The sequence below is a fragment of the Cryptococcus neoformans genome, chromosome 10 (assembly GCF_000149245.1).
Source record: "Cryptococcus neoformans var. grubii H99 chromosome 10, complete sequence".
NCBI classification, from domain to species: Eukaryota; Fungi; Basidiomycota; class Tremellomycetes; order Tremellales; family Cryptococcaceae; genus Cryptococcus; species Cryptococcus neoformans.
The window spans coordinates 590862-612221 of NC_026754.1; the positions used below are offsets into that span (position 1 = coordinate 590862).

Below are 21360 nucleotides of genomic sequence, written 5' to 3' on the forward strand. Positions count from 1 at the left end.
CATAAATGCAAATGTATGGCGAAATGACATGGGTTGGAATAGAGTGATTGGTTGGAGTAATACGTAGTACAGTAGTCGTGTCACTGTTGAATCTTTATTCCCACAACACTATACCACAAGGTCCACAACTCGCAACTCCACTGTTTCCTTTTCCATCTCAACTTCCCCAGCCATGTCCCTCCCTATGCACCTCCGCAGCTACCGTGAAAAGTCCAAAGACGAATATACAAGGGACTTCTTCAACGTACCCCTTCAAGAACAGCTCTTAGGCCCCTCAGATCCGCCTTCCGTTGTAAAAATCAGAAATCACCATGCGCATAACGGCAACGGACCCAAGGCGGGCGAGATGCAGGGTATGGAGATCAGCGCAGTGCTGAGTGTAGAGGGTAAAGAGGAGGTCTATGTGAGCTATCTCTACTGGCTGCCTAGATGACATGGTGACATGGGCCGGTGCTGATTACCGGGTGGTTGCAGGCTGGGAAGCTCTCATTGTTACCGCCATTTCTATGCTTCATATCACTGGACAGGAGGTCATGCAGGTCTACAATACCGCTGTACACCATTCGCCGGGTCGAGAGGTAAGCTTTCGGTCATTGTCGATAATGCACACCGACAGGACATGGCGCGCTTATGAGATGATCAGGTTGAATTCGAGAGCAGGCGTGTTCGCGCTGTCGCTGGCAACATGGCATGGTATGAGGATTGTGAGCCTATTGGTCCCCTAGCATGTCGAGCTGCGCTTACATTTACAAGGTCTTGCAACTTACGTCGCTCTTGCCAGCAGCGGAGCAGTTCGCTATCCTCTTGCGGGATGCTCTCAAATCACAGGTATGCCGAAGCATCATTCTTCTAAGCAAATGTTAACCATATCACAGCTCCCTCAAATGAAACGGTTCAAGTTATTCCTCCCTTCCCTTTATTCGGAATACCTCCTTGCCTCCCCTTCGAATTCTCATGCCCAAACTCATACCGATAACCTGCTCATCAGCACAGAACTCGCAGCGACAGGTACTGCGCATGACGGGGAAGGTGATTTGAGAGGCCCGGGAGGTGATGGAAAAGGAGAGTATCAGCGCGGCTTGGGAGAGACTTTCGGTTTCCCCGGTGATGCGAGGAAGATGAGAGAGAGGAGTAAGATGAGGCTGTGGAGGGAATACTTCTTGAGTACGCTTATCGTTATCTGTATGAAAGATGAGACTGACCTATGTACATAGTTCATGGACGAAACTTCACTTGTAAGTCTGATGAGAAGTTTGAAGATGGCGGCTAAAGTGTTGTGTAGTATTACGATATCCGCCATTCCAGCGCCTTTTGCAAGTCGGTCTTCCCTCAAGGTTACGCGGTGAATTATGGGAGGTCATGTCAGGATCAATCTGTATATCCAAATCGTTATCTTCTCTCTCATAAACCTTGCTCACGTGCCGCTAGATCTACGCTTTTCCAACCCACAAACATATGACCTCCTCTTATCTCAGAACGCTGGCAAGCACAGCCAATCTACAGATGAGATTGAGAAGGACCTTAACCGATCCTTACCGGAGTATAAGGCGTACCAAAGCGAAGAGGGCCTTGCAAAGCTGAGGAGAGTGCTTGTGGCTTATAGTTTCAGGAATCCCGAGCTGGGGTACTGCCAGGCACTGAACATTGTTGTGGCTGGGTTGCTCATGTGAGTAACGCATGTCATAGCTCAGATGGCTGCGCTGACTTTATATAGCTATATGTCAGAGCAACAAGCTTTCTGGTTGCTCGAGGTTCTCTGCGATAGGATCCTTCCTGGTTATTATAGGTTGGTAATGGTACGATAAACAAGCGAGCTGCTAATATTCTTGTAGTCCTTCAATGGAAGGTACTCTCTTGGACCAGCGAGTTTTCGAATCACTCGTTCATCGATGTCTCCCCATGATCCATGAACACTTCAAATCGGTCGACGTCCAAATTTCCGTCGCTTCCCTTCCTTGGTTCTTGAGTCTGTATATCAATTCTATGCCTCTTATCTTTGCCTTCCGTATCGTGGACTGTGTTCTCGCTATGGGCGTAAAAGTTCTTTTCCAGATTGGTCTTGGTATGTGCTCCTTGAAGGTTGCAAAAAAGAGACTAACATTCATTAGCTGTACTCAAAATCAACGGCGAGGCCCTTCTCCAAGTCACCGATGACGGCATGTTCATCAACCTCATGCGCGGATATTTTGCTACCATTGGTGACTCCGCCCACCCGGACCATGCCGACCCTCGTATTCGGGCGATCACCAACTTCCAAGAACTTCTTGTCGTGGCCTTCCGCGAATTCAGCGTCATCACTGATGAAACGATCACCACCGAACGACGTCGTTTACGTGCCATCATCTCAGACGAGATTGAAAAATTCTCTAAAAGAGCAGCTGTACGAAATCTTAAACGAGTTGGAAGTTTCTCCAAAGACCAAATTGGTATTATTTATGACCACTATTTTGCCGCTGTATGTTCCCCCGAGGCTGGTCCCGCAGTCCAGCCAAACCCAATCAGTCTCCCTGGAGATCAGTTTGACCAGCCGAGGATACAAGTGGACGCGCAGGGGAGGGTAGAGACAAGGATCGATCTGAGCACTTTCAAGGTGTTTTTGGGAGATATTGCGACCTGGGCAAGGGAAGAGACTGTGACGACGAATGCATTTATCCAGAGAACGGATAGGAAGGTTGCGGACCATGAGTTGATTGACAGGTACGCTATCTATCTATCTGCTGACATGGCCTATGAGCTAAATGGACTTGACAGGATGTTCTTCGCCTGGGATACGCAAGGCCAAGGTTCGCTTTCATTGCAAGATGTCGTTCTTGGGCTGGACCGAGTGATGTCAGCTGGATTGATGGAGTCCATCGAGTGGTTCTTTGAGCTGGTATGTCGTTTGCATGTTAAAATTGTTCGGAATTTTGAGCTGCTGACGCATATGCAGCATGACAAGGACAAGGATGGATATCTGACCAAGGATGAAGTCATTCAGCTCTCTGAATCTTTGCTGGTAAGCATCAACATATCATTGGTTAGTCAACCGTCTAGCTGACTGATACTTTATCAAAGTTTATCTTCCGAAACGAACCAGGTGACATCTACCTGGCCTCGGTATCCAAGTTCATTCTCAATGCTTTTGAATTTGGAGATGCCACTGCTCCCGAGGGGAGCGTCACTTCTCCGCAAGATAGGGAGACCTTGGATGGTGACAAGGAGACTGCTTCCAGTGCAAGGGAAAGGTCTGATTCCACTGCAGGGCCGCACAACTTGCCTTATCTAAGTGAGCTGACATATTCCGGACCTAACGATTTGTCGTGCTGATAAAATGATGACAGACCTCGCGACTTTTAGAATGGTAGTATTGGCCGATGAGCTGTTGGAGAACTTCTTTGACCGCGATCTTTCTGCTTCTTTCCAACTCGAACGTACGGAGGAAGAGGACTATCACCAAGCGCACCAGAGGCCGGAAGGTCTATTGGGTGGTCTGATGAACCTCGTCATCACCAACGAGTATGTCTGCTTTCAGCTGCCTCATGGGCCTCTCTCTTTTTCATGCTAATGATATTACAGTAACAAGAACCGTCTCAACCGTCTCGCAGATGGTTTCGGTGCTGCCCTTGGGAAACATGCAGAATGGCGAAAACCCTCTCTTGCCAAGGTTGCAGACTCTCAAACCATCGCAAACGCTTCCTCCGACCTCCGTGCGCGCGAATCACTCCTTACACCTGCACAACAACAAGGTAACCTTCAACGACGTCGCTCTGCATCTTTCACCTCCCAAGCGTCTGTTAAGACCAACAATACGACCAACACACAGGATACCAACATCCAGGAGACCAAGAGTCTTGCGGACGTGGAAGCGAGGTATAGGGAAGAGAGCCAGATGGTTCGGGCGGCTCAAGAAGCAGTCATGCACCGACCCAACTTTGCGATTGATGCTATTGGGGATAGCGATGGTGAAGAAGATGGGGAGGAAGGAGAGGAGGAGACTGCTGCGATTATGAATGAGGTTGAGAGGTTTTTGGCCCAGCACGAGGCAGATGATGAGGGGCTCAAGGGGGAGCAGAAGAAGGTTGCGACCGGTAAGTGTCTTGAACCCTCGGCGATGTGGATGTCAGAGGCTTATGTTTTTCTTGCAGAATTGTTGAAGGCAGAGCCAATGGGTGTCAAAGCGCCAGGGGATAAAGATGACGCCTCCCTGGTGGATATTTAGCCAACTATTGTGCTGTCAATTTTAGATAAAAGAGTTTGGTGTTTCCCTTAGGTTTGTTTACAGCTGTATAAAAAGCTTCATTCTCGTGTCTCTCTTGGCGCTGGTCGTAGTTGACCGTCCCTAATTTCAAGGTGCTTACGATGATGTATAAACTTGCACTGTCCTTTGCCATGACAAAGTTTTGTGAAATTTCTGGCAAATTATATGGCATTTCCTGCAGATGCAGTACAAAAATGTTACAGATGATATCAAAAGTTGTGAAGGATACTTTACAAATTTCTATGATAATAGATTAAGTCCAGAGCCCTATGGATTTTTGACTACAACATCTCTTCCTAGTGCGATACAAGTCTCGTATGCGAGCATAAGAAGAAGTTGGCCCATGAAATCGACAAGCGCGGAATGTATAGGGAGAGTGTAGGAGCTAAGGAGTCTTGATCAGAGATAGCGGAATTGGGGATGGAGAACCAGGACATACTCGGGGTCAAGATCCTTCGACCAGAAGAACAGAGTCAAGTAGTAAGCCATAACGAGTGATATGAGTGTCTTCCAGCCCAGTGAATCAGCATTTGCTCCATGATATAAGGGACACATCAAAACATACAATCGAAGAAAAAGCAACCCATACTGTCCAGCCCAAAGACATATCAACCCAACCAACCCGAGTCACAAACAATAAGAACGCGCCCTGACATGGGAAAGCGACGAGGAACAAAGCTATACCGCGTTGAAGAGGAGAAAGGCCCGGATGGCCCCGATGTAAGGAAGATAAGTTGGCCACAGGGCGGGGATGCGGGTGAGTAGGATGGAGGAGCGTGTGTAATTGAGTGGAGAGACGATTAGCATGGATAGCGCCAATTGACCCAGTCAAGCCTAGCTAGGGATGAGCATTCGGATGAAAAAGATATCTACCAACGACACTGACCGGTCATGGAGATGGCCAGCAATGCAAATCCTCTGTACTTGCTTACACCTTTGGAAAGAACCATTCCCGTTCCACTAGAAATGAGCATGGCTCCGATCTATCCATGTGAGCTTGACCCTGAGTTGCAGAAGGATTTACTTACCAATGGGACCCATCCTCCCTTTGCAACTTCTTTAACCCATACGTTACGCACAACACGTCGGGTAAACCAGCCAGCGGCGATAGACATGATGATAACAGCCAGTAAAGGTATTATCGTATCCATCGCACCGACAAGAGCTGTACCCAGAAGAGAAAGAATGAAAAGGGTAAGGAGATCGCCAAGACATGCTGCCAAAGGCGGAGTGATATTATCTGTTACATCGCAGAAAACTTCAGCATCCAATAACCGGCGAAAAAAATTATTTACCTGGGTCAGCACCAGCCCATCTTGAAATAACAACCAAGCTTCCCATAAACGAACCAAGCACAGCGCTACTAATTCCGGCACTGCCCATTCCAGTGGCCAATACCATCACCAATTGCTTCCAGCCTGGCCTGGTATAACCCTCGTGCCATTCTTGATCAGCACTTTCAAGACCGGGATCCGTACTGTTGCCGTAGGTCACGCCTTCTGGTATATCACCCAGTCGATGAACCGTCAAGAGACCGAGAACAAAACTAATAAAGGCCGCGACGGAACTGATCATAAGGGATTGGAGACCAAGAAGAGTCATATTGGCGATGAGCATAGTACGTCGTGTGACACGATGATCGAGTTCGCCAATATTAGCTGATGTACCGAGTCGGGCGGAGAGACACATCTCGAGATTACCCTTAAGGTTGCCGATCATAGGGACAAGGATGAAAAGCTCGTCAACGCGTCTGAAGACTCTCCATCGCGCCACATGTTCCAGGAGTTGACCGGTGAAGACAAGTCCGACGAGAGAAAGTAGAATAGAAGGAGTGGCCTAGCGCAGGTTGGGTGATCCATATATATCCTGAAGAAAAGAAGACCACGTACCTCAAAAAGAAGACTCATCATGTCCTTCCACTTATCTCCTCTGGCACCATTTGACATAATTTCAAGCTCAGGCTCAGCATAACCAAAGCTTTCGCCCGGCATGCCTTGATCTAATGATCCATTATCCTTCCAGCCATCAACTGACAGCCTATCTGACACCAACTGATCCGTTTCGTCTTCGTCTAAGTTGTCAAGATCTTCGGAAGTCGCCTTGCTCTTGCCCTTGCCGTCGACCGCAGCCGCTTTGGTGTTCAACCACCTGGCTTCTCTGTAGTCGTGATCCTGTTCGATCTCACTTCCATGGACCCCTATACCTTGCCTTGCAGATGAGCTGGAAGTAAAAGCGGGCCCCCCTCTATCGCCATCTTTGATGTTTTCTGATTTGAGCATCCGACTTTCAGGCTGTTCTTCGAACACAGGAATCCGGTAAGGCTCGTCCTCTAGATATGATGATCCTATGGCCGTTGCTGCGAATTTCTTTGTCTGGCGTATCTGATCTGCTATGTCTCTCTTAAGGATCGGGGACATTGTGACTGCAATAAGGTAGTTTCGAACGGGAGTAATGGTCTTGCCGGGATTGTACGGTCGAACCGGCTCACTGCAGGCGGAAAGATGGTGCTTCGTCTTTGACGGACGGAAGGGGGGCGTCGGTCACGTGACCATGGCCCCCAAGTCCTCCTCGCGACGGCGGCGGATCTGTTCGGGTTTCCCTTAGGACTTGGGGGACTTTACTTTCCTGAAGTATCACCATGTAGACCAGTAAACTGATAGACCGATAGTACTACTCTTTCACCCTGGCATACTCTTTCACTTTCACCCACATGCTTCTTCTTCGCTGATATTGAATGGCTGCCATCTGACCCCTGCAGTCAATACCAATACAATGCAGTGGAACGTCGATCGTGCTGCCTTTAAACGCATGTGCAGGTACAGGTAGCTAATGGCTTCAATGCCTTTGACGAGGAGATTTATGGTGTAACTCCTGATGTTCTTCAAATCCAGAAGATTCTTCACTCCTTAAAAGGATATAATTTATACGACACGTTCTATTTGGTGACTCTTGGCTGAGTATATCGGGGGGAAGCGATGAAAAAAGCCACGAAAAGAAATGGGAATGGGAAAAGAAGGATGGACGGAGGACCATCAAAGGATCTGTCTCCAGTCGTTGAAATACCGCGTTGACTGAGGACGAGTAAGCCGGTACTGTTATGGTCAAAGTCATCCGTCTGATCATAGACTTAGGGGTCCATAGGAAATTAAACAAAAGGCATGCAAGAAGGACCAACTGAGGCGACAATGATTCGGGACTCATATTTGACAGGTCTCTTCATAGTCATTTAATATGAGGGTGAGCCAATCACTTGATTGCAACGAAACATGCTCGCAAATAGCTGCCCGCCACAGGCCACCCTGTTTTACAGCCGCAATCCTGGTACATTCACAATGAAGTTTCCTTAAGTGGTCATCTTTTTTCAATGACATTATGCTTATACCTATGCTAATGTCATATTGCTAGTATTTAGTCATTGTAATTGTGAATACCTGTCTGTTGATCATTATTTCAATCACATTTCCCCTTATGATGAAGGCATCTACCATGCCACCTCATCTAATATCCCCGCCCTCATTTTCATACCCTAGTCCTCAGGAGATTTTTCAATTTCCGGCGCATCCAACCATCCAACTTTCTCTGCGAACTTATTCAATAACCAACCGCTCAATCCCCATATTTCCAAATGTGCTGGTATATTAACCTCATTGCCCGGCAGAGGTATCACAAGATCATCTGCCCTTATCTTGTAATATGGTCGGAACCTGTTCAGGCGAAATAGATGTATGGAACGGCGTCTTGGATCAGATAGCGCTGAGAGGGGAAGGGGTAAGATGGCGGAAACTTCAGCAGATGACAGTGTTAAGGAGGATAGTGGAAGTGACGACAGGGAAGACCCGGCACTGGAAAGTGGCGGTGGTGCTGAGTGAATGAAACCCTGCATATATATTAGTTTGATTCGACAAGAACAATAAGTTAAGAATTAGCTGACCACGAAAGGCCAAACCCGAGAACGATTACCAAGACTGTATTCCGGATCTAACATACCGAGGATTTCAACACTAGAAGGCGGTAAAGCCAATTCTTCGTGGGCCTCCCTCAAGGCAGTATGTATAAGGTCTCTGTCTGTCTGTGACCAAGGTCAATTAGCTTCCTAGAAAGATGTTTACAGCTCACGTCATCCGCTTTACCACCGGGAAAGCTATTCCAGTATATCCAATGTCAGCAAGGTTCCGATATTCTTGGGATTGTCACAATCCCCCCATTCTAGGGTCCTACCTCACCTCGCTTCACCAGCATGTACTCTCATGCTATTCGCACGTACCTCCATGAGTATATGAGGTTCTGAATTGATGTTCATGAGTGGGATCAACACAGCTGCATCGGTAGGTGGTCGATTACTGGTGGTGGTTTGAGTATGAGGCGGAATGATGGGTGGCAAGCTGGGAGGTTTGAGTGCTCTGGATATATTGGCGAGTACAGAAGGAGTGAATGTCCGTGGGGGCATCCTGGATGCAACTTTGGGAATGACGGTAAATCGTCAAGAATAACAAGAACAAGCCATCAACAGAGGAGGCTCGCCCCCCGGCTATAGTGTAGTGAGTCACCCGATATAAAGCGCACAGCCGATAATATCATTACGTAATTGTATTTGTCTTCTATATTTATGAATGTCCGATTCCCGCCGTACGTCGCATGTAAAGCTTCGCAGATTCGTTCTTCGTTGTTGCACAAGTCAAGAGAGACATCCGGTTGACGCTATGCAGGGTCGTTTGGTATCTTTGTAATTCTGAGATTCAGTTGGCTGATGTTGGGTGTGATTGGGTCGTTGTAGTGCCCGTCCGTATCGACTGATCCATAAGTCAAGTCGGATTGAATCGATCCGTTGTCATCTTCTGGAGGGCTGATCATACTCGGTGCATAGGGGCTGTAACGATGGTCATACCAGATTTGATAAGAGCCGGAACAGTTATTGCATAAGAGTATTCGAGGTGTCGCGAGAATGCCATTCTTGAGTTGTGGACTGAGAAACAATTGTGGTATAAGAAGGTCAATCGGACATCAGCGAAGACGATAGGTCGGTAAATGGAGGAACTCAGCTTTATGTTGATCCTTTAGAAGCGATCAACTTGTATCTCCTTTCATGACTGAACACGCTGACAGTTAGTAGAATGCAAGTGGAAGTTCTCCGTGCAAATTTGATCTTTTCACTTCGCTAACTATTACTACCAGTCGCTAAGACGTAATAACGAGAAATCATAGTGTAGCCCTTATTAGGGAGTTGGAAATGATTGGCCCTTGAAAGGCATTATCCACGACGTGAACAAGCAACATTAGACGGATAGAGACATTCATTATCCCAAGTTATTGGCGCTGTTCTGATTATTCTACTTGTTTTTAGGGTTTTCTTCCACGAAATAGGTGTAGCGGCACCACTGTCGTCGTAGAGGCCGGGAAGTACCTTAAGCTACAATAGTTTCGTTGTCCTCGGTCGTTTGTATTTAATCGAACTAGAAGCTTTGAGTGTAGACAATGTGGCTTTGTAGACTGAAAGATTCGAGAAGACTAGGCTGCTTGGGGCAATGCATTTATCTACTCTAAGGCTACGTCTTTTATATCTTCGTCAGCTCTACGGGCTGACTCAGCTTTCCCACACTTCCCTGTCTCCTCCACTCGTACCTCTCTCTTCCCTAACGCCTCCTCGCACGGTCCTTCTTCTCTTCCTCTCGCCTTCCTCTTACTCCTCTTCTCTCCTCGGCACCCCAAACTACTTCCCCGTCTTCCTCTCGTCTTTTACTTCTTCTTCTCCCTACCCTCGTTCCTTACAATAGAACATGACATCTTTCATCAGTAATGTTCAATTGCGCACACCTGCCAATGTGTTACTCTTGAGTATGGCTGCTCGAAGTGATACATCGCGTGATAATTACAGCTATACGAAGGAAAGCAGATTTCATGACTAAACCCACATCTTCAGTAACATCTGAATCGTTAGAAGAAGGCAGACAATCTGGAACTATTGGTTGATTGACCCCAGCCTATTCCTTTAGCCTGACTTGCGAGATGTCTGTGGAATGTCCCTGACTGACTAGTTTGTGGGAAGTATTGATAGGCCGCTGAGTTGCGTCGTACATGAAAGTTGGTCGGCTGTGCCTGAGTCGACTGAGTGAATTGGCCAAAGACTGATGGACCACCGCCATCACCATTGCCACCATTGATAACGATTCGTTGGCCATTCGGTAGTTGGGCAATCCTAGGTCCTTCGGTGTCTGCCTGTGATGGTCGAGTTGAGTTATCCAGCCGGACACGTCTTCCGTCGGATAATTGGACGATTTGTGGTGCCATCATGCTTACTGCGGAAGTATCAAGTGGGTCATTGACAAAGACATTTTTTCCATCTGGCAATCGGGCAATCCTACTGCTACGTCTCAATTCACTACTAGCGTCGGAAGAGTGAGTAAAAATTGAGCTAGGAACGTATCCCATACCGGGACTAAACCCCAGACCGTCGTTTGTTCTAGTATCCCTATCGCTTTGCCGCATCTGCGCCATCATGCGAAGCTTAATCAGGTCTTCCATAGTAGGTTGGTTACTGACAGGCCACATCATTAGTATAAATACGTTTTTATCTCCTACATTTCAGAATTTAACTTACCTTTGACTTGATTGGAAAGGATGGGTTGTGTCCCACCAAGAAGGTAGAATTTGGGGGAAAGTAGGGCGGTCTATACCGCCAAATGAATTTTGCAAAGACGGTTGCTGGCTTCCCATGGCTATATCAATTCAGCAACTGTGCAGGCATATATGAATGTCTAACACGTTGTGTTTATCACTTACTTTGGATGAATGATTGCTGACCCCGTTCCTTCAAATTTACGTTTTCACCTTTAAGTATCTCCCAGATAGGCTTTCGCACTGGGGCGGTCGTGGCCGTGGTAATTGAATCGGGGAGTACTTGGGCAACCGTTTGGGGAGAATGTGTAGCAGTAGGAGCCGGGGTATTTCCTGATAAGAAAGAAGTGAGTTTGTTTAACCAGCTTCTGAATACGGACTGGCGCGTGGTGGAGAGGCCGCCCGTCTCTGTCATGGTACTCCTAACAGGGTATGGATCTTGGTCTCGTGGAGGAGGCAGGGTAGGGCCTTCATTGTCATCGTTTTCAACGTCTGATTGTACCAAAGGATCCATTTCTGTACCAGATCCTTCAGCGCCGAAAGATGATTCTGGTATGCGGCTTCTCCTGTGGAACATCCTGGAAATCCTTGATCTTTGTGTTGTATCCGCAGGATCATATCGGAATGCTTCATCTGCTGCGCTTTGGACAAATTCTTCTTGGTAATCGCTATTTGCTCCATTCATATGTGGAAGATAGGGTGTGACATTTCGCCTACAGTGTTTGAGGAGTGGCTGAAGTCAGTTTTATTCAAATGCAACCGATTATGAAGAGTAAGAAAACATCTACCTGGGATGAGTTCGGGTATATCGCGTGCATGGTCCAAGGCTGGTGGTTTTACTATCAGGCGGAGGTTTCCTCATAACGTTTGGTTTCTCCGTTCCAAATGCACTTGAACCGTCACCCAGAATGGTCTCAAATGTGACACAGGAATTTTTACCACCACTAGTTCGTAAATTATAGCTCGTTCGAGGTGACCAACTTTCATGAGTGATTGGGGTTCCCCTCATGACAGACTCCAATTCCGAATCCTCATCATCCCCATCTGTACCGTCATCATAGTTGTAGTTCCCCTTGAACGAGAGGGCTTCTGTTGGATATGATCTTGAAAAATGATAGGACCGCGGTAATCTCGGCAGTCTACTCATTGAAGGATCTACAGGGCCCGTCTCCGAGTCCGCCTCTGAGATGGAAACTTGCACGCTATCTTCTTCAGATTCGCTGTCTTCTGGGAATGCTCCGGGTGGTTGACGTGGATCGCGTGGTGGCATCAGAGTCGCAAAACGATAAAAGTTATGGTGATTTCTTTTCCAGATGTTATGTCTGTAGGTGTTATGAGTCAAAAGTGAGTGAATGGGGGATAAGTGGCGATGAGTGGAGTTTGATGGAGCTGAGACAGTTGCATGGGGAAGATATAGCTGAAGGAAAAGAAAGGAAGGTAAGTACAAGGATTGTGGAGTGAATGAAAAGAGGGATTGTGGCAGAAGGCGCGAATGCCACTCCTTAGATCTGAGTTAACCATCATTTCGTTGTTGAATGCAAGAGACATTACTTATTACAGCGTAATGGAGTCCTCGAACTTGTACCAGTACAGCACTGCAGTGCGAACTGGGAATAAGCCCGGAAAAAAGCCGGGTGTCCCAATCTCCACCGACAATTTGATCCCATTCCTCCAAATCTCACTACCAGGCGAAGCAGCTTCTATCGCAATTCCTCCCATCTTCATCTCGTTCTCTCACTCATTTAAATTTAAACTCCACATCCGCGGTTAAGATGGACACCGAAAGACGTTCCCGATGGGCTGATGCCCCCTCTACTTCTTCCCCTGCCCCTCCTGCCGGTTCTTCCGCCGCCAATGATACCGCCTCTGATGCTGCAGCCAGAGCAGCTGCTATCGCCGCCAAGATTGCTGCATCCTTGCGACCGGGTGTACAAGGAACTGAGTTAGTAAAGAAGGAAAAGGAGGAAGGTGACTTTGTGAAGGATATTGAGATCAATGATCTGAGGAACCGATACGTTTTGACAAAGGGCTCTACTCAAAAGCAAGTAAGTGGTGTCGATGATTATAACTTTGCCATGACCTGACATAAAAATTGGCAGATCGAAGAAGAAACTGGAGCGTCTATAACGACAAAAGGTGTTTGGGTCCCCGATAGATCAAAAATGCCTCCTGGAGAAGTCCCTCTTTATCTTCACGTGGTCGCCACATCTCAGTCCATTCTTGATGCCGCCATCGGCAAGATCAACGACCTTATCAACCAAGAACTCGGTCCCTTGATTGACGAGCGAACGTTGGTGGCCAGAAATAGGGCGTTGGGGTTGCCACCTCCATCTGGAGCGATGCCTAACGGAAGGGTAAAATGGCCGGAGCAGAGGTTGTATATTGGTCTTGAGAGTCTCAGAAACTTTAACGTCAGGGCAAAGACTGTTGGTCCGGGTGTAAGTCGTGGATTAGCTAGATTCAGGGGGTAAGCACGCTAATTTAGACTACAGGGTATGTTTGTAAAGTATATTCAGGCGGAGACCGGTGCGAGGGTGCAGATTAAGGGGCAAGGATCAGGATTCATGGAGAGTGATACGGGAAGGGAGTCTGACGAGCCGATGCACATCAACATCGCGTGAGTATTCTGTCGTCCTCCTACAAGCCGTCCACTGACATTTCTGTACAGTGCTCCTACTGAGGACCAAGTTGAAAGAGCCAAGGTTCTTGCCGAAGACCTTCTTGAAGTTTTGCGAGGAGAGCATGCCAAGGCCCGCGATGCGCACAACCAAGGCGCTCAGGGTGGTGCGTATGGTGGTTACGCCGCGTATGGCGGTCAGACTGCCGGTCAAGACCCTTACGCTGCTTATTACGCCGTATGTTTCTCAATCGTCTCCTGTTCTTCAAGTTGATAATGAGTGCTGACATTTATGGGTGACAAGCAAACTGGCGCTACCGCTACTGGTACACCAGGAAGTCAACCAGGAGCCACCCCGGCCGCTGGCGGCGCTACACCCGCGCAAGGCTCTGATGCCTGGGCGCAATACGCTGCTTACTGGGCCGCCTATGGCTACGATGTCAATGACCCTCAATGTTCGTCTTTTTCTCAGGCCTCAATTAATTTTGTCCTATTGACTAATGCGTTATTTGTAACCTCTAGTCCAAGCTTGGCAAGCGCAACAATACGGTCAGCAAGCTGGCCAATCGGCAGATGCGGCAGCGGCTGGTGCTTCTGCAACTCCTCAAGCAGGCAGCGCGACTCCTGCTGTTGCTCCTTGAAATCTCACATATTAGGTCGATATTGTTTATGTATTCCGTATATCACATGCATCCATACGTTTCTATATAAAAAATACAGTAGCAAAGAATTCATCGGTATGGAAAAATGTGCATTCCCCTTCCTGGCAACTTATTACGAAAAGGTATAAGGCGCAGAAGAAGCACACCAGACAATGAAGCCCGGAGGAAGTTGAGCACGAACTACTGTTCCTCACTATAGCATCCATTCCTATCACTGAACCCCTGGGTTTGGGCGAGAACAGTGTACACATGAGATGCGGGCGATATCGGATAAGGGATAACTAGGCGAGTGGTAATCTTGGATAGGATGTTGAAAACTTGAAGGTGGGGGCTTAAGGACCGAGAAAGTTGACGAGGTGCATTAATAAGGTCAAAAGGCATAGTGATGTACTTGAGGGCCTCGGCGATAACTGGAGAAAGAAGGAAAACAACAAAATCATGATCTTGCAGAAAGAATAGAAGGGAAGAACGACGGCGGAATGATGGCTGCTGCTGCTGTTAGAATAAAAATAAAAAGAATTTCTCTCGGGCGCGATGACGTGGAATACAGTACGTCGTGTGATTTGATTCCGGGATGACTGCGGAGCTCTCCGGTGGTTGTGGCCGTCGCTCTGTCGTGGCACTGCGACAACTCACGGTCTACTGCTCTATCCTGTACAGCAACCGCACCAGCATATATCTTTACCAGCCCACCACAAAAACGGCAAGCCATGCTGATCGCCACTGCCTTCCTTCTCCCTCTAACACTCGCGCTCTCGCCCCCTCCACAGACATACGTCAACACAGCCATCGCACGCACAATCGAGCTCGGAGGCGCGACAGCTCAAGTCACAACACAGTATAATATTAAGGCAACAGCAGACGAGCCAGGAGAGTACCATCTCGCTTTGAGTGGAGATGGGGATGAGATCCCTGCTTGGTGGGAGGTTGCGATCGGTGGAAAGGCGGTAGAGGGCATAAGGGTCCTTGATGACAGGTAAGGCTGCGCAGATATACTTAGGTTATAATGTGATGCTGAAGGATAATTAATTAGGCCACCAACGGTATCTGTTCCCCTTGGCCATTTGAAGAATGGCGATACCACTACCTTGTCCCTCACCCACGTGCTCACTCATATGAGCAAGCCTCTCCCAGCCGAGATCGACCAGAGGGAAGCGCAGTACCTCCTCTTCATCACCAACTCTACGTATGTCGACAGCTGGTACCCTACCGACGTTGAGCGTGTAAAGTACCGTGCTCCCCACATCATCCTCTCTCACACCTCTGTCCCTGACACCTATACCCGCGACTCGACCGTTACCAAGGCCGGTTCATCTCTTACTCTTGGACCCTTCCATTCTCTTCCTCCTACTCTTAATAAACATGAGTTTGAGCAACAGCCTCTTTCGGTACACTATGAGAGCAAACAGCCTGTGATTGGCATCAAGACTTTGAAGCGTAGCGCTGAAGTGAGCCACTGGGGTGCCAACCTGAACATTCAAGATGAGATGTCTTTGGTGAATATTGGGCCCAAGTATGTCCCTCAATTGTCTTCAGATAAAAATTAGGAGCTAACCTCTATACAGGCTCAAGGGTCATTTCTCACGCCTTGCCCATCAGCAATCCCGATTCCACGCCTCTACACCCCCCCAGGTCCTCACTGAGCTTCCTCTCCGTATCCCTGCTACCGCCCATTCTGCCTACTATTACGATACCATCGGTAACGTCTCCACTTCCCATTTCCGCCCTGGTAGCATTCTCACCCAAAAGGCCAAGACTTCCAAGGCCCGAACCAGCCCCAGGACTGTGGATGGTCTTTTGGAGTTGAGGCCCCGATACCCTCTATTGGGTGGATGGAACTATAGCTTTGTAGTTGGGTACGATATGCCTCTCGAGGATGTTCTCAAGAGCGACCAAGCCAACGGGAAGAATGTTTTGGCTGTACCGTTCATGACGGGTATCAAGGACGTCGTCGTTGACGATGTTGAGTTGAAGATCATTTTGCCCGAGGGAGCCAAGTAAGTCGGACCTTCCGCCTTGGAAGCCGAAAAAACTGTAATCTTGACCTGACGAGGCGCTTTAGGGACGTCGAGGTTTACACTCCTTTTTCAGTTGACAGCATTGAACACTCCCTCCACAAGACATATCTCGACACCACAGGTCGATACGCCGCCACCCTCAGAAAGGCGCGGTGCACTGAGAATCATGCCAAGACTGTTTATGTAGGTTTTCATAATCTACCAAAACATGGCAGCCAACGCTAATCCTTTTCATTAGGTCACATATTCTTATCCCTTCTCGGCTTTGATGCGAAAGCCACTGACTGTGGCGTCCGTGGTCGCGGGTCTCTTCTTGTTGGCTATGGGATTGAGAAGAGTGAGCTATAGCATTGACAAGCAGTAGATAGAAAACAATGCATATATGCCCGACTAATAGAACAGGGGCCAATTGAGCTTTACTCCCGGGGCTCACTTTGATCATTTTCTTGCAAAAAATGATTTCCGGCGGCAGATTTCTCTCTTTGCTGATGTCAATATCAGAACTCTTTCAATTGAGCGTTTACACACCATCGAACCCGAGAACTATGGGTTGGCAGCTCGTTTTTAATGGAGTTTGTTAAAATGTGGCGCTTTTAGTGGATTTCGATCGACGGGTTTTGGCAGTTTCTGGGATATGGCAAGTTCTGCTTTCGTTCACACTCGTTCATGAACTTGACTTGCTGACAGGGCGAGTCACAAAAAGGTGGATTGGACGCATATTATACTCAGATAATCAAGTATTCTGTTCAAGATTGAGGGTGGGAGAACGCCGCTGGCGGCCATTTTATGAAGCTTGCTGTGGATGATTCCTAAGTTTGGAGCAAGGAAGACGGAAGCCTGGTGCATGACCTAGTTCTTCTCGGAAATGTTCTCTGTAAGGTCAAAGTCACTTGGGATGTCTGCTGACTCATGAACGCACTTTATCACCTATCATCGCTGGTCATGATGTCGAGCATGCTCCGTTACCGGGGTGAGCGAACCACTGAAATACGTACTGACACGCACATCGATCATCACTCGTACTTCGTTCGTTGACTCAGTTATTAGCGTAGAATACGTAATATGATTCTGCCGCGAAGGACGATTATTCCCTCTCGGCCGTGCCATGCTGAAGGTAAGGCTTTATATTATGTAAGACGGTCGTCTCCGTGGCCGGGCCGGAGTGGGGTCCGCAGTCATTCATTACTGTTCTTTTTTCGGCGTGGTCTATTAGTGGGATGTTCTCCAGAGCTTTTGGCTGTGCGATATGCGAGACTGCAGCTGAGCAGTACGGCAAAGTTCATAACTACCGGATGGCTCCGGAATGCCTGGCCTGCGCGCTTCGGACACAAATTCAATAACAAAAAGTTGCCGATGAGCAGTTCCTTAGATTATTAGTTCAGCGAAAAGACGGTTCAGGATCACAACAATCGACGGAGGAGAAGAGATACCATCTGTGAATCCCGCAACAATTTTTATGCACAATTTATATTAACTTCATCACTTCTCTCTACATAAACAACTGGTATACATCAAAGCCGGAAAACGCGCCGACTTTATGGAAGCCTACCTCCAGTATCGAGCTTTCACGCCAAGCTCTAATCCTACCCACGCTCCTGTCGTCGAAGGCAAAGAAGGCAATGAAAAAGAGGCTCTCGAAACCCCTGCCTCTCCTCTGATCTATGTCACGTTCAACGAGGACGACGTTCGGAACCCTCAAAATTGGTCCAAAACCTACAAAACCTTTGTCATTGGGCTCCTGGCCTTCCTAACGCTGTCCTTGACATTTGCCAGTTCTGTGTCCTCTGCTGCAGAGCAGGGTATGATGGCGGAATTTGGGTGCTCGCAGATCGCCGCAACCGCCGCGACTTCGATGTTTTTAATAGGTATGGGTGTAGGTGCGATGCCTATGGCGCCGCTTTCTGAGTGTAAGTGTGCTTTATTTATCAGCGATGTAGCAAGACTTCATACAAGCACAATGGTGGAGGACGTTTCTGAACCCTAAACGGCTGCATTCTCAATCTTAGGATTGATGCGACAGAAAGGTGTTCTCATGGCGTCATAACTTGCACAGGCGGGAAGTGTACCTCATATTGTATAGCATACTACTCTTTCCTTCTCTCTACGGCCATATGATAGAGACTGACGTATGGCGTAGTATATGGGCGTCTCCCAGTCTACCTCATTACTATCCTTCTAGCGACAGTCTTTGAGATTGCCTGTGCTGTTGCTCCAAACGTCCCAGCTCTCCTTATCCTTCGGTTCCTCGCAGGGGTCTGGTCTACTACACCCTTATCCAATTCAGGTGGCTCACTGAATGACGTGGGAGACCCTGTTCTACGTACCATCGCTCTTCCCCTCTTTACAACTGCTGGATTTACTGGACCTTGCTTGGGACCTATAATAGGAGGATTTTTGGCCGAAAATACCAATTACGGATGGCGTTGGTGTTACTGGGTAACAGCAATCTGGAATGCGGCGGCATTCTTATTATGCTTCTTTTTCATGCCAGAAACTCTAGCCCCTGCCCTGCTCAAGTTCAAGGCAATCAATTACCGAAAGGCCACCGGCGAGCAAATATGGAGGGCACCCATTGAAGATGAGAGTTTGAGAAAGTTGACTGTCAAGTACTTGCAACGACCCTTCAAGATGCTGGCGATAGAACCTGTTGTCCAATTCTTTGTGGCGTATCTACTCAGTGTGTGCTGGATCATTTCCTGCTGGATGGCTTCTTTTGCTGATGTCATTACAGTTGTATATATTGTGCTTTACGGTTATTTTGACGCCTACCCCATCATCTTCGGCCAGCATGGCATTTCAGGCGGTAAAGGAGGGCTTATGTTCGTACCTGTCATGGTCGGCTTCCTGATTCTTCTCGGTATCAACTTCGTCCACTTTGAGCGCTACAAGGGATTGGCTGAGGATGCGAAAAAGGGGATTGAGAGGAGAGGTATACATGAGGGTCGAGTTGAACCAGAAGAGAGATTAATACCGCGTAAGTATTCGCAACAAAGCAGTAGATCCTGCTGACGAGACCATCAGTCATGGGTTGTGCCATCTTTTTCCCAGCGGGAATGTTCTGGTTTGCTTGGACCTCTGGTGTCCAGTTTAACTTCTGGGTTCCCATGATGAGGTAATGGTGTTTCCAGGCGTGCTGATATGTGACTGACATTGCATCAGTGGTTTGATCTTCGGTATCGGTCTTTTGTCCATCTTCCAAGGAGCTACTCAGTATATGATTGACGCCTATGGGCCTATGGCAGCATCGGCTGTGTGTATTGGCATTGTCTTTCTTGCCTGAATACAGCTAACAGCACTGTGTAGCTTGCGGGGTCAACACTTATCCGATATGTTGGTGCCGGTTTGGTTATCCTCGCCTTCCCTACCATGTACGGCAACTTAGGTGATCAATGGGCTACCTCGTAAGTTATATTTTGTAAACATGAATGAAGCCAATGAGTGTACTGACTAGCAAGTAGTCTCTGCGCTTTTTTGGGTCTGGCACTGACTCCAGTTCCGTTTATATTCTACTTGATCGGTAAGTTGAGCTGTCGCTGAGAATCGATAATGGCTAATTGGTATTTGCTCAGGTCATAAAGTGCGATCGAAATGTAGATTTACTGTCCGCTATTAATACCGCCTATAAGGACAATTATATATATCCAATACTACAACTCATGGTCTTAATTACTCGATTGACGAATACAATCGTACTGTATTACTACCTATCCATACCATATACTCATTGAATGTCACTCAGTGTCACTTTCGGAATCTCGAGCCCTGCAGCTTCAGCTTTGGCTAGAATTTTGCTGGCTTGTTTGTACACAGGCGCGTCGATCATGAAATCGTCGAGGGTGTACGCTCCCTTGCCTAGCTGGTCGTGGTGTTCAAAAGAGAACTTGATTCTTGCAGCTTTTAAGATGTCTGTGGAGGGACTTAGATGTGAAGAACAAAGCCTTGAAAAACGTAACTGACCTATTTCGCTTGGCGCAAATGAGCTATGGATTATATCAATCTGCTCAGGATGGATAGCTTGCTGGATGCACGATTGCTGTCAATTATATGCGACTTTTTTTAGCTAACACAGTCTTACTTTGCCATCGAAACCCAGCCTCTTTCCTTCTTCGGATTCCTCCCTCAGAACTTCCTTATCCTTGTAGTTAACGCAAACCAAGTCAATAGCTTGAAGACCAAACGCTTTGGCTGTTGTAACTAGTCTTGATCGAGGATACAGCAACTCTTGCCTATTTGAGGTACGAGTCAAACCCACATCGGCACAGTCTGGCTGGAGTCAATGAGTTCTCACAGGATATGGATGATCAAATCTTACAGTCTTCTGCTGCAAACTAGAGCACTATAAGCATCTGTTCTTTCTGAAAATGCCAACAAAACCTACCAGCAAAGCATCGAGATGCCCTTTCCCACTAGCAGCAATGGCTTCGATAGCCACCATGGCCTCGGCACTCTCAATCATGGCAATAATTTTGATTGCTTCCGGTTGTCCTGATCGCTTATGCAGAGGGGCAAGGGCATTGATGCGGGAGATCACATATTTGATATGTTCAGGCGAGTTGGTTTTGGGCAATGCAATTGCTTGAATGTGCCTTGTACGCAACTAAATGCAATGGGTAAATAGACAAAATATGACATGATGGGTACTCACGACATGATCCAGATCATCATCTTCATAGCCGGTGCCGATGGCATTGATTCGTGCCACAACCTCTCCTTTTGGCCTTCTTTCGCCCTTATCACGGTCCAGAAGTGAATATTTTCAGCTTAATCGACGTGCCTGAGGTCCCCGGCACTTCAAAGAACAAATGAAATGCCAAAACTTACATCCAGCAACTCTGCGAGCAAACGTCGAGCATCTGCTTTCTTACCTGGGCTCACAGAATCTTCCAAATCATAGGCAACCGAGTCTGCTGGACTGGATAGAGACTTTTCCAACATGCGAGGATTAGACCCAGGTACTACCATAGCTTGTGAGCGCAGGTCCATGTTTTCAAATTTTGCATACCATAGAGCATAGCTCGCCGTGGCACTGGCAGCCTAGCTGGCCCTGTCGATAGAGGCCGGTAGAGGAAGGTAGAAAGCCTGGAGAACTGTGTGGACTTGAGAGATATTCGGCAGAACATTGCTGGCGTGTATGTTCAGTAACCGTATGCTGCTACTATTCACAGTCTGACTATATGTGGACAAAGCATCTGCTATATAGAAACCGTATACACT

At 47.6% G+C, this 21360-nt stretch overlaps 8 protein-coding genes and 4 non-coding genes; 6 read left to right on the forward strand and 6 right to left on the reverse strand.

Moving 5' to 3' along the window:
* The first annotated feature begins 92 nt into the window (after positions 1-92).
* CNAG_04720 (GTPase activating protein) lies at positions 93-4517 on the forward strand. XM_012196597.1 has 17 exons: positions 93-403; positions 475-578; positions 644-704; positions 754-828; positions 876-1164; positions 1215-1235; positions 1283-1375; positions 1429-1666; positions 1715-1786; positions 1833-2062; positions 2109-2697; positions 2752-2872; positions 2930-2995; positions 3055-3265; positions 3321-3495; positions 3556-4067; positions 4125-4517. Exons 1-17 carry the CDS (start codon positions 173-175, stop codon positions 4196-4198), a joined length of 3162 nt encoding a protein of 1053 aa, XP_012051987.1. The 5' UTR covers positions 93-172; the 3' UTR covers positions 4199-4517.
* On the reverse strand, positions 4281-6721 carry CNAG_04719 (solute carrier family 41). XM_012196773.1 has 7 exons: positions 6127-6721; positions 5533-6073; positions 5266-5477; positions 5124-5220; positions 4803-5071; positions 4677-4744; positions 4281-4622 (listed from the first exon to the last, which is right to left on the reverse strand). Exons 1-7 carry the CDS (start codon positions 6652-6654, stop codon positions 4505-4507), a joined length of 1833 nt encoding a protein of 610 aa, XP_012052163.1. The 5' UTR covers positions 6655-6721; the 3' UTR covers positions 4281-4504.
* Positions 6722-6907: 186 nt separating this feature from the next.
* On the forward strand, positions 6908-8452 carry CNAG_12921. Its single transcript, XR_001046213.1, has 5 exons — positions 6908-7059; positions 7129-7318; positions 7369-7474; positions 7548-7587; positions 7643-8452. It is a non-coding gene; the product is annotated as a hypothetical RNA (non-coding RNA).
* Positions 7544-9434, reverse strand: CNAG_04718 (hypothetical protein). The gene is made up of 4 exons (XM_012196598.1): positions 8461-9434; positions 8354-8378; positions 8169-8306; positions 7544-8114 (listed from the first exon to the last, which is right to left on the reverse strand). The coding sequence occupies exons 1-4, from the start codon at positions 8682-8684 to the stop codon at positions 7764-7766; spliced, it is 738 nt and encodes a 245-aa protein (XP_012051988.1). The 5' UTR covers positions 8685-9434; the 3' UTR covers positions 7544-7763.
* CNAG_12922 lies at positions 8919-9768 on the forward strand. The gene is made up of 2 exons (XR_001046214.1): positions 8919-9350; positions 9410-9768. It is a non-coding gene; the product is annotated as a hypothetical RNA (non-coding RNA).
* On the reverse strand, positions 9517-9741 carry CNAG_12923. The gene has a single exon (XR_001046215.1). It is a non-coding gene; the product is annotated as a hypothetical RNA (non-coding RNA).
* A 309-nt stretch (positions 9769-10077) lies between the features above and the next one.
* CNAG_04717 (hypothetical protein) lies at positions 10078-12422 on the reverse strand. The gene is made up of 5 exons (XM_012196599.1): positions 12401-12422; positions 11638-12350; positions 11015-11562; positions 10833-10950; positions 10078-10769 (listed from the first exon to the last, which is right to left on the reverse strand). Exons 2-5 carry the CDS (start codon positions 12117-12119, stop codon positions 10169-10171), a joined length of 1749 nt encoding a protein of 582 aa, XP_012051989.1. The 5' UTR covers positions 12120-12350; positions 12401-12422; the 3' UTR covers positions 10078-10168.
* A 114-nt stretch (positions 12423-12536) lies between these two features.
* On the forward strand, positions 12537-14226 carry CNAG_04716 (KH domain-containing protein). XM_012196772.1 has 6 exons: positions 12537-12894; positions 12949-13287; positions 13342-13466; positions 13518-13704; positions 13771-13921; positions 13989-14226. The coding sequence occupies exons 1-6, from the start codon at positions 12622-12624 to the stop codon at positions 14105-14107; spliced, it is 1194 nt and encodes a 397-aa protein (XP_012052162.1). The 5' UTR covers positions 12537-12621; the 3' UTR covers positions 14108-14226.
* CNAG_12924 lies at positions 14142-14590 on the reverse strand. The gene has a single exon (XR_001046216.1). It is a non-coding gene; the product is annotated as a hypothetical RNA (non-coding RNA).
* Positions 14591-14769: 179 nt separating this feature from the next.
* Positions 14770-16561, forward strand: CNAG_04715 (oligosaccharyltransferase complex subunit alpha (ribophorin I)). XM_012196771.1 has 5 exons: positions 14770-15104; positions 15162-15641; positions 15694-16125; positions 16191-16329; positions 16385-16561. The coding sequence occupies exons 1-5, from the start codon at positions 14839-14841 to the stop codon at positions 16508-16510; spliced, it is 1443 nt and encodes a 480-aa protein (XP_012052161.1). The 5' UTR covers positions 14770-14838; the 3' UTR covers positions 16511-16561.
* A 1042-nt stretch (positions 16562-17603) lies between these two features.
* Positions 17604-20196, forward strand: CNAG_04714 (MFS multidrug transporter protein). XM_012196600.1 has 8 exons: positions 17604-18053; positions 18284-18823; positions 18878-19120; positions 19168-19258; positions 19306-19396; positions 19450-19547; positions 19605-19663; positions 19716-20196. Exons 1-8 carry the CDS (start codon positions 17684-17686, stop codon positions 19757-19759), a joined length of 1536 nt encoding a protein of 511 aa, XP_012051990.1. The 5' UTR covers positions 17604-17683; the 3' UTR covers positions 19760-20196.
* Positions 19609-21353, reverse strand: CNAG_04713 (citrate lyase subunit beta-like protein). XM_012196770.1 has 8 exons: positions 21149-21353; positions 20968-21101; positions 20792-20875; positions 20525-20743; positions 20459-20474; positions 20222-20409; positions 20104-20164; positions 19609-20052 (listed from the first exon to the last, which is right to left on the reverse strand). Exons 1-8 carry the CDS (start codon positions 21264-21266, stop codon positions 19868-19870), a joined length of 1005 nt encoding a protein of 334 aa, XP_012052160.1. The 5' UTR covers positions 21267-21353; the 3' UTR covers positions 19609-19867.
* Positions 21354-21360: the final 7 nt, after the last annotated feature.

Coding starts and splice junctions, on each gene's coding strand:
- CNAG_04720 (XM_012196597.1), top strand. CDS start 173: ATGTCCCTCCCTATGCACCTCCGCAGCTACCGTGAAAAGTCCAAAGAC. Junction 2,996..3,054: donor AGCTCTCTGAATCTTTGCTG/GTAAGCATCAAC, acceptor ACTTTATCAAAG/TTTATCTTCCGAAACGAACC. Junction 3,266..3,320: donor GCACAACTTGCCTTATCTAA/GTGAGCTGACAT, acceptor AAATGATGACAG/ACCTCGCGACTTTTAGAATG.
- CNAG_04719 (XM_012196773.1), bottom strand. CDS start 6,654: ATGTCCCCGATCCTTAAGAGAGACATAGCAGATCAGATACGCCAGACA. Junction 6,074..6,126: donor TGATGAGTCTTCTTTTTGAG/GTACGTGGTCTT, acceptor AACCTGCGCTAG/GCCACTCCTTCTATTCTACT. Junction 4,623..4,676: donor TCGAAGGATCTTGACCCCGA/GTATGTCCTGGT, acceptor AAGACTCCTTAG/CTCCTACACTCTCCCTATAC.
- CNAG_04718 (XM_012196598.1), bottom strand. CDS start 8,684: ATGCCCCCACGGACATTCACTCCTTCTGTACTCGCCAATATATCCAGA. Junction 8,307..8,353: donor CCGGTGGTAAAGCGGATGAC/GTGAGCTGTAAA, acceptor CCTTGGTCACAG/ACAGACAGAGACCTTATACA. Junction 8,115..8,168: donor CTCGGGTTTGGCCTTTCGTG/GTCAGCTAATTC, acceptor ATATATATGCAG/GGTTTCATTCACTCAGCACC.
- CNAG_04717 (XM_012196599.1), bottom strand. CDS start 12,119: ATGCCACCACGCGATCCACGTCAACCACCCGGAGCATTCCCAGAAGAC. Junction 11,563..11,637: donor TATACCCGAACTCATCCCAG/GTAGATGTTTTC, acceptor CAAACACTGTAG/GCGAAATGTCACACCCTATC. Junction 10,770..10,832: donor CCTTTCCAATCAAGTCAAAG/GTAAGTTAAATT, acceptor GTGGCCTGTCAG/TAACCAACCTACTATGGAAG.
- CNAG_04716 (XM_012196772.1), top strand. CDS start 12,622: ATGGACACCGAAAGACGTTCCCGATGGGCTGATGCCCCCTCTACTTCT. Junction 13,288..13,341: donor CAAAGACTGTTGGTCCGGGT/GTAAGTCGTGGA, acceptor TTTAGACTACAG/GGTATGTTTGTAAAGTATAT. Junction 13,922..13,988: donor CGATGTCAATGACCCTCAAT/GTTCGTCTTTTT, acceptor TGTAACCTCTAG/TCCAAGCTTGGCAAGCGCAA.
- CNAG_04715 (XM_012196771.1), top strand. CDS start 14,839: ATGCTGATCGCCACTGCCTTCCTTCTCCCTCTAACACTCGCGCTCTCG. Junction 15,105..15,161: donor ATAAGGGTCCTTGATGACAG/GTAAGGCTGCGC, acceptor ATAATTAATTAG/GCCACCAACGGTATCTGTTC. Junction 16,330..16,384: donor ATCATGCCAAGACTGTTTAT/GTAGGTTTTCAT, acceptor CCTTTTCATTAG/GTCACATATTCTTATCCCTT.
- CNAG_04714 (XM_012196600.1), top strand. CDS start 17,684: ATGGAAGCCTACCTCCAGTATCGAGCTTTCACGCCAAGCTCTAATCCT. Junction 19,121..19,167: donor AGAAGAGAGATTAATACCGC/GTAAGTATTCGC, acceptor CGAGACCATCAG/TCATGGGTTGTGCCATCTTT. Junction 19,397..19,449: donor GGCCTATGGCAGCATCGGCT/GTGTGTATTGGC, acceptor AGCACTGTGTAG/CTTGCGGGGTCAACACTTAT.
- CNAG_04713 (XM_012196770.1), bottom strand. CDS start 21,266: ATGTTCTGCCGAATATCTCTCAAGTCCACACAGTTCTCCAGGCTTTCT. Junction 20,744..20,791: donor ATGATGATCTGGATCATGTC/GTGAGTACCCAT, acceptor CATTGCATTTAG/TTGCGTACAAGGCACATTCA. Junction 20,165..20,221: donor GGCTGGGTTTCGATGGCAAA/GTAAGACTGTGT, acceptor TCGTGCATCCAG/CAAGCTATCCATCCTGAGCA.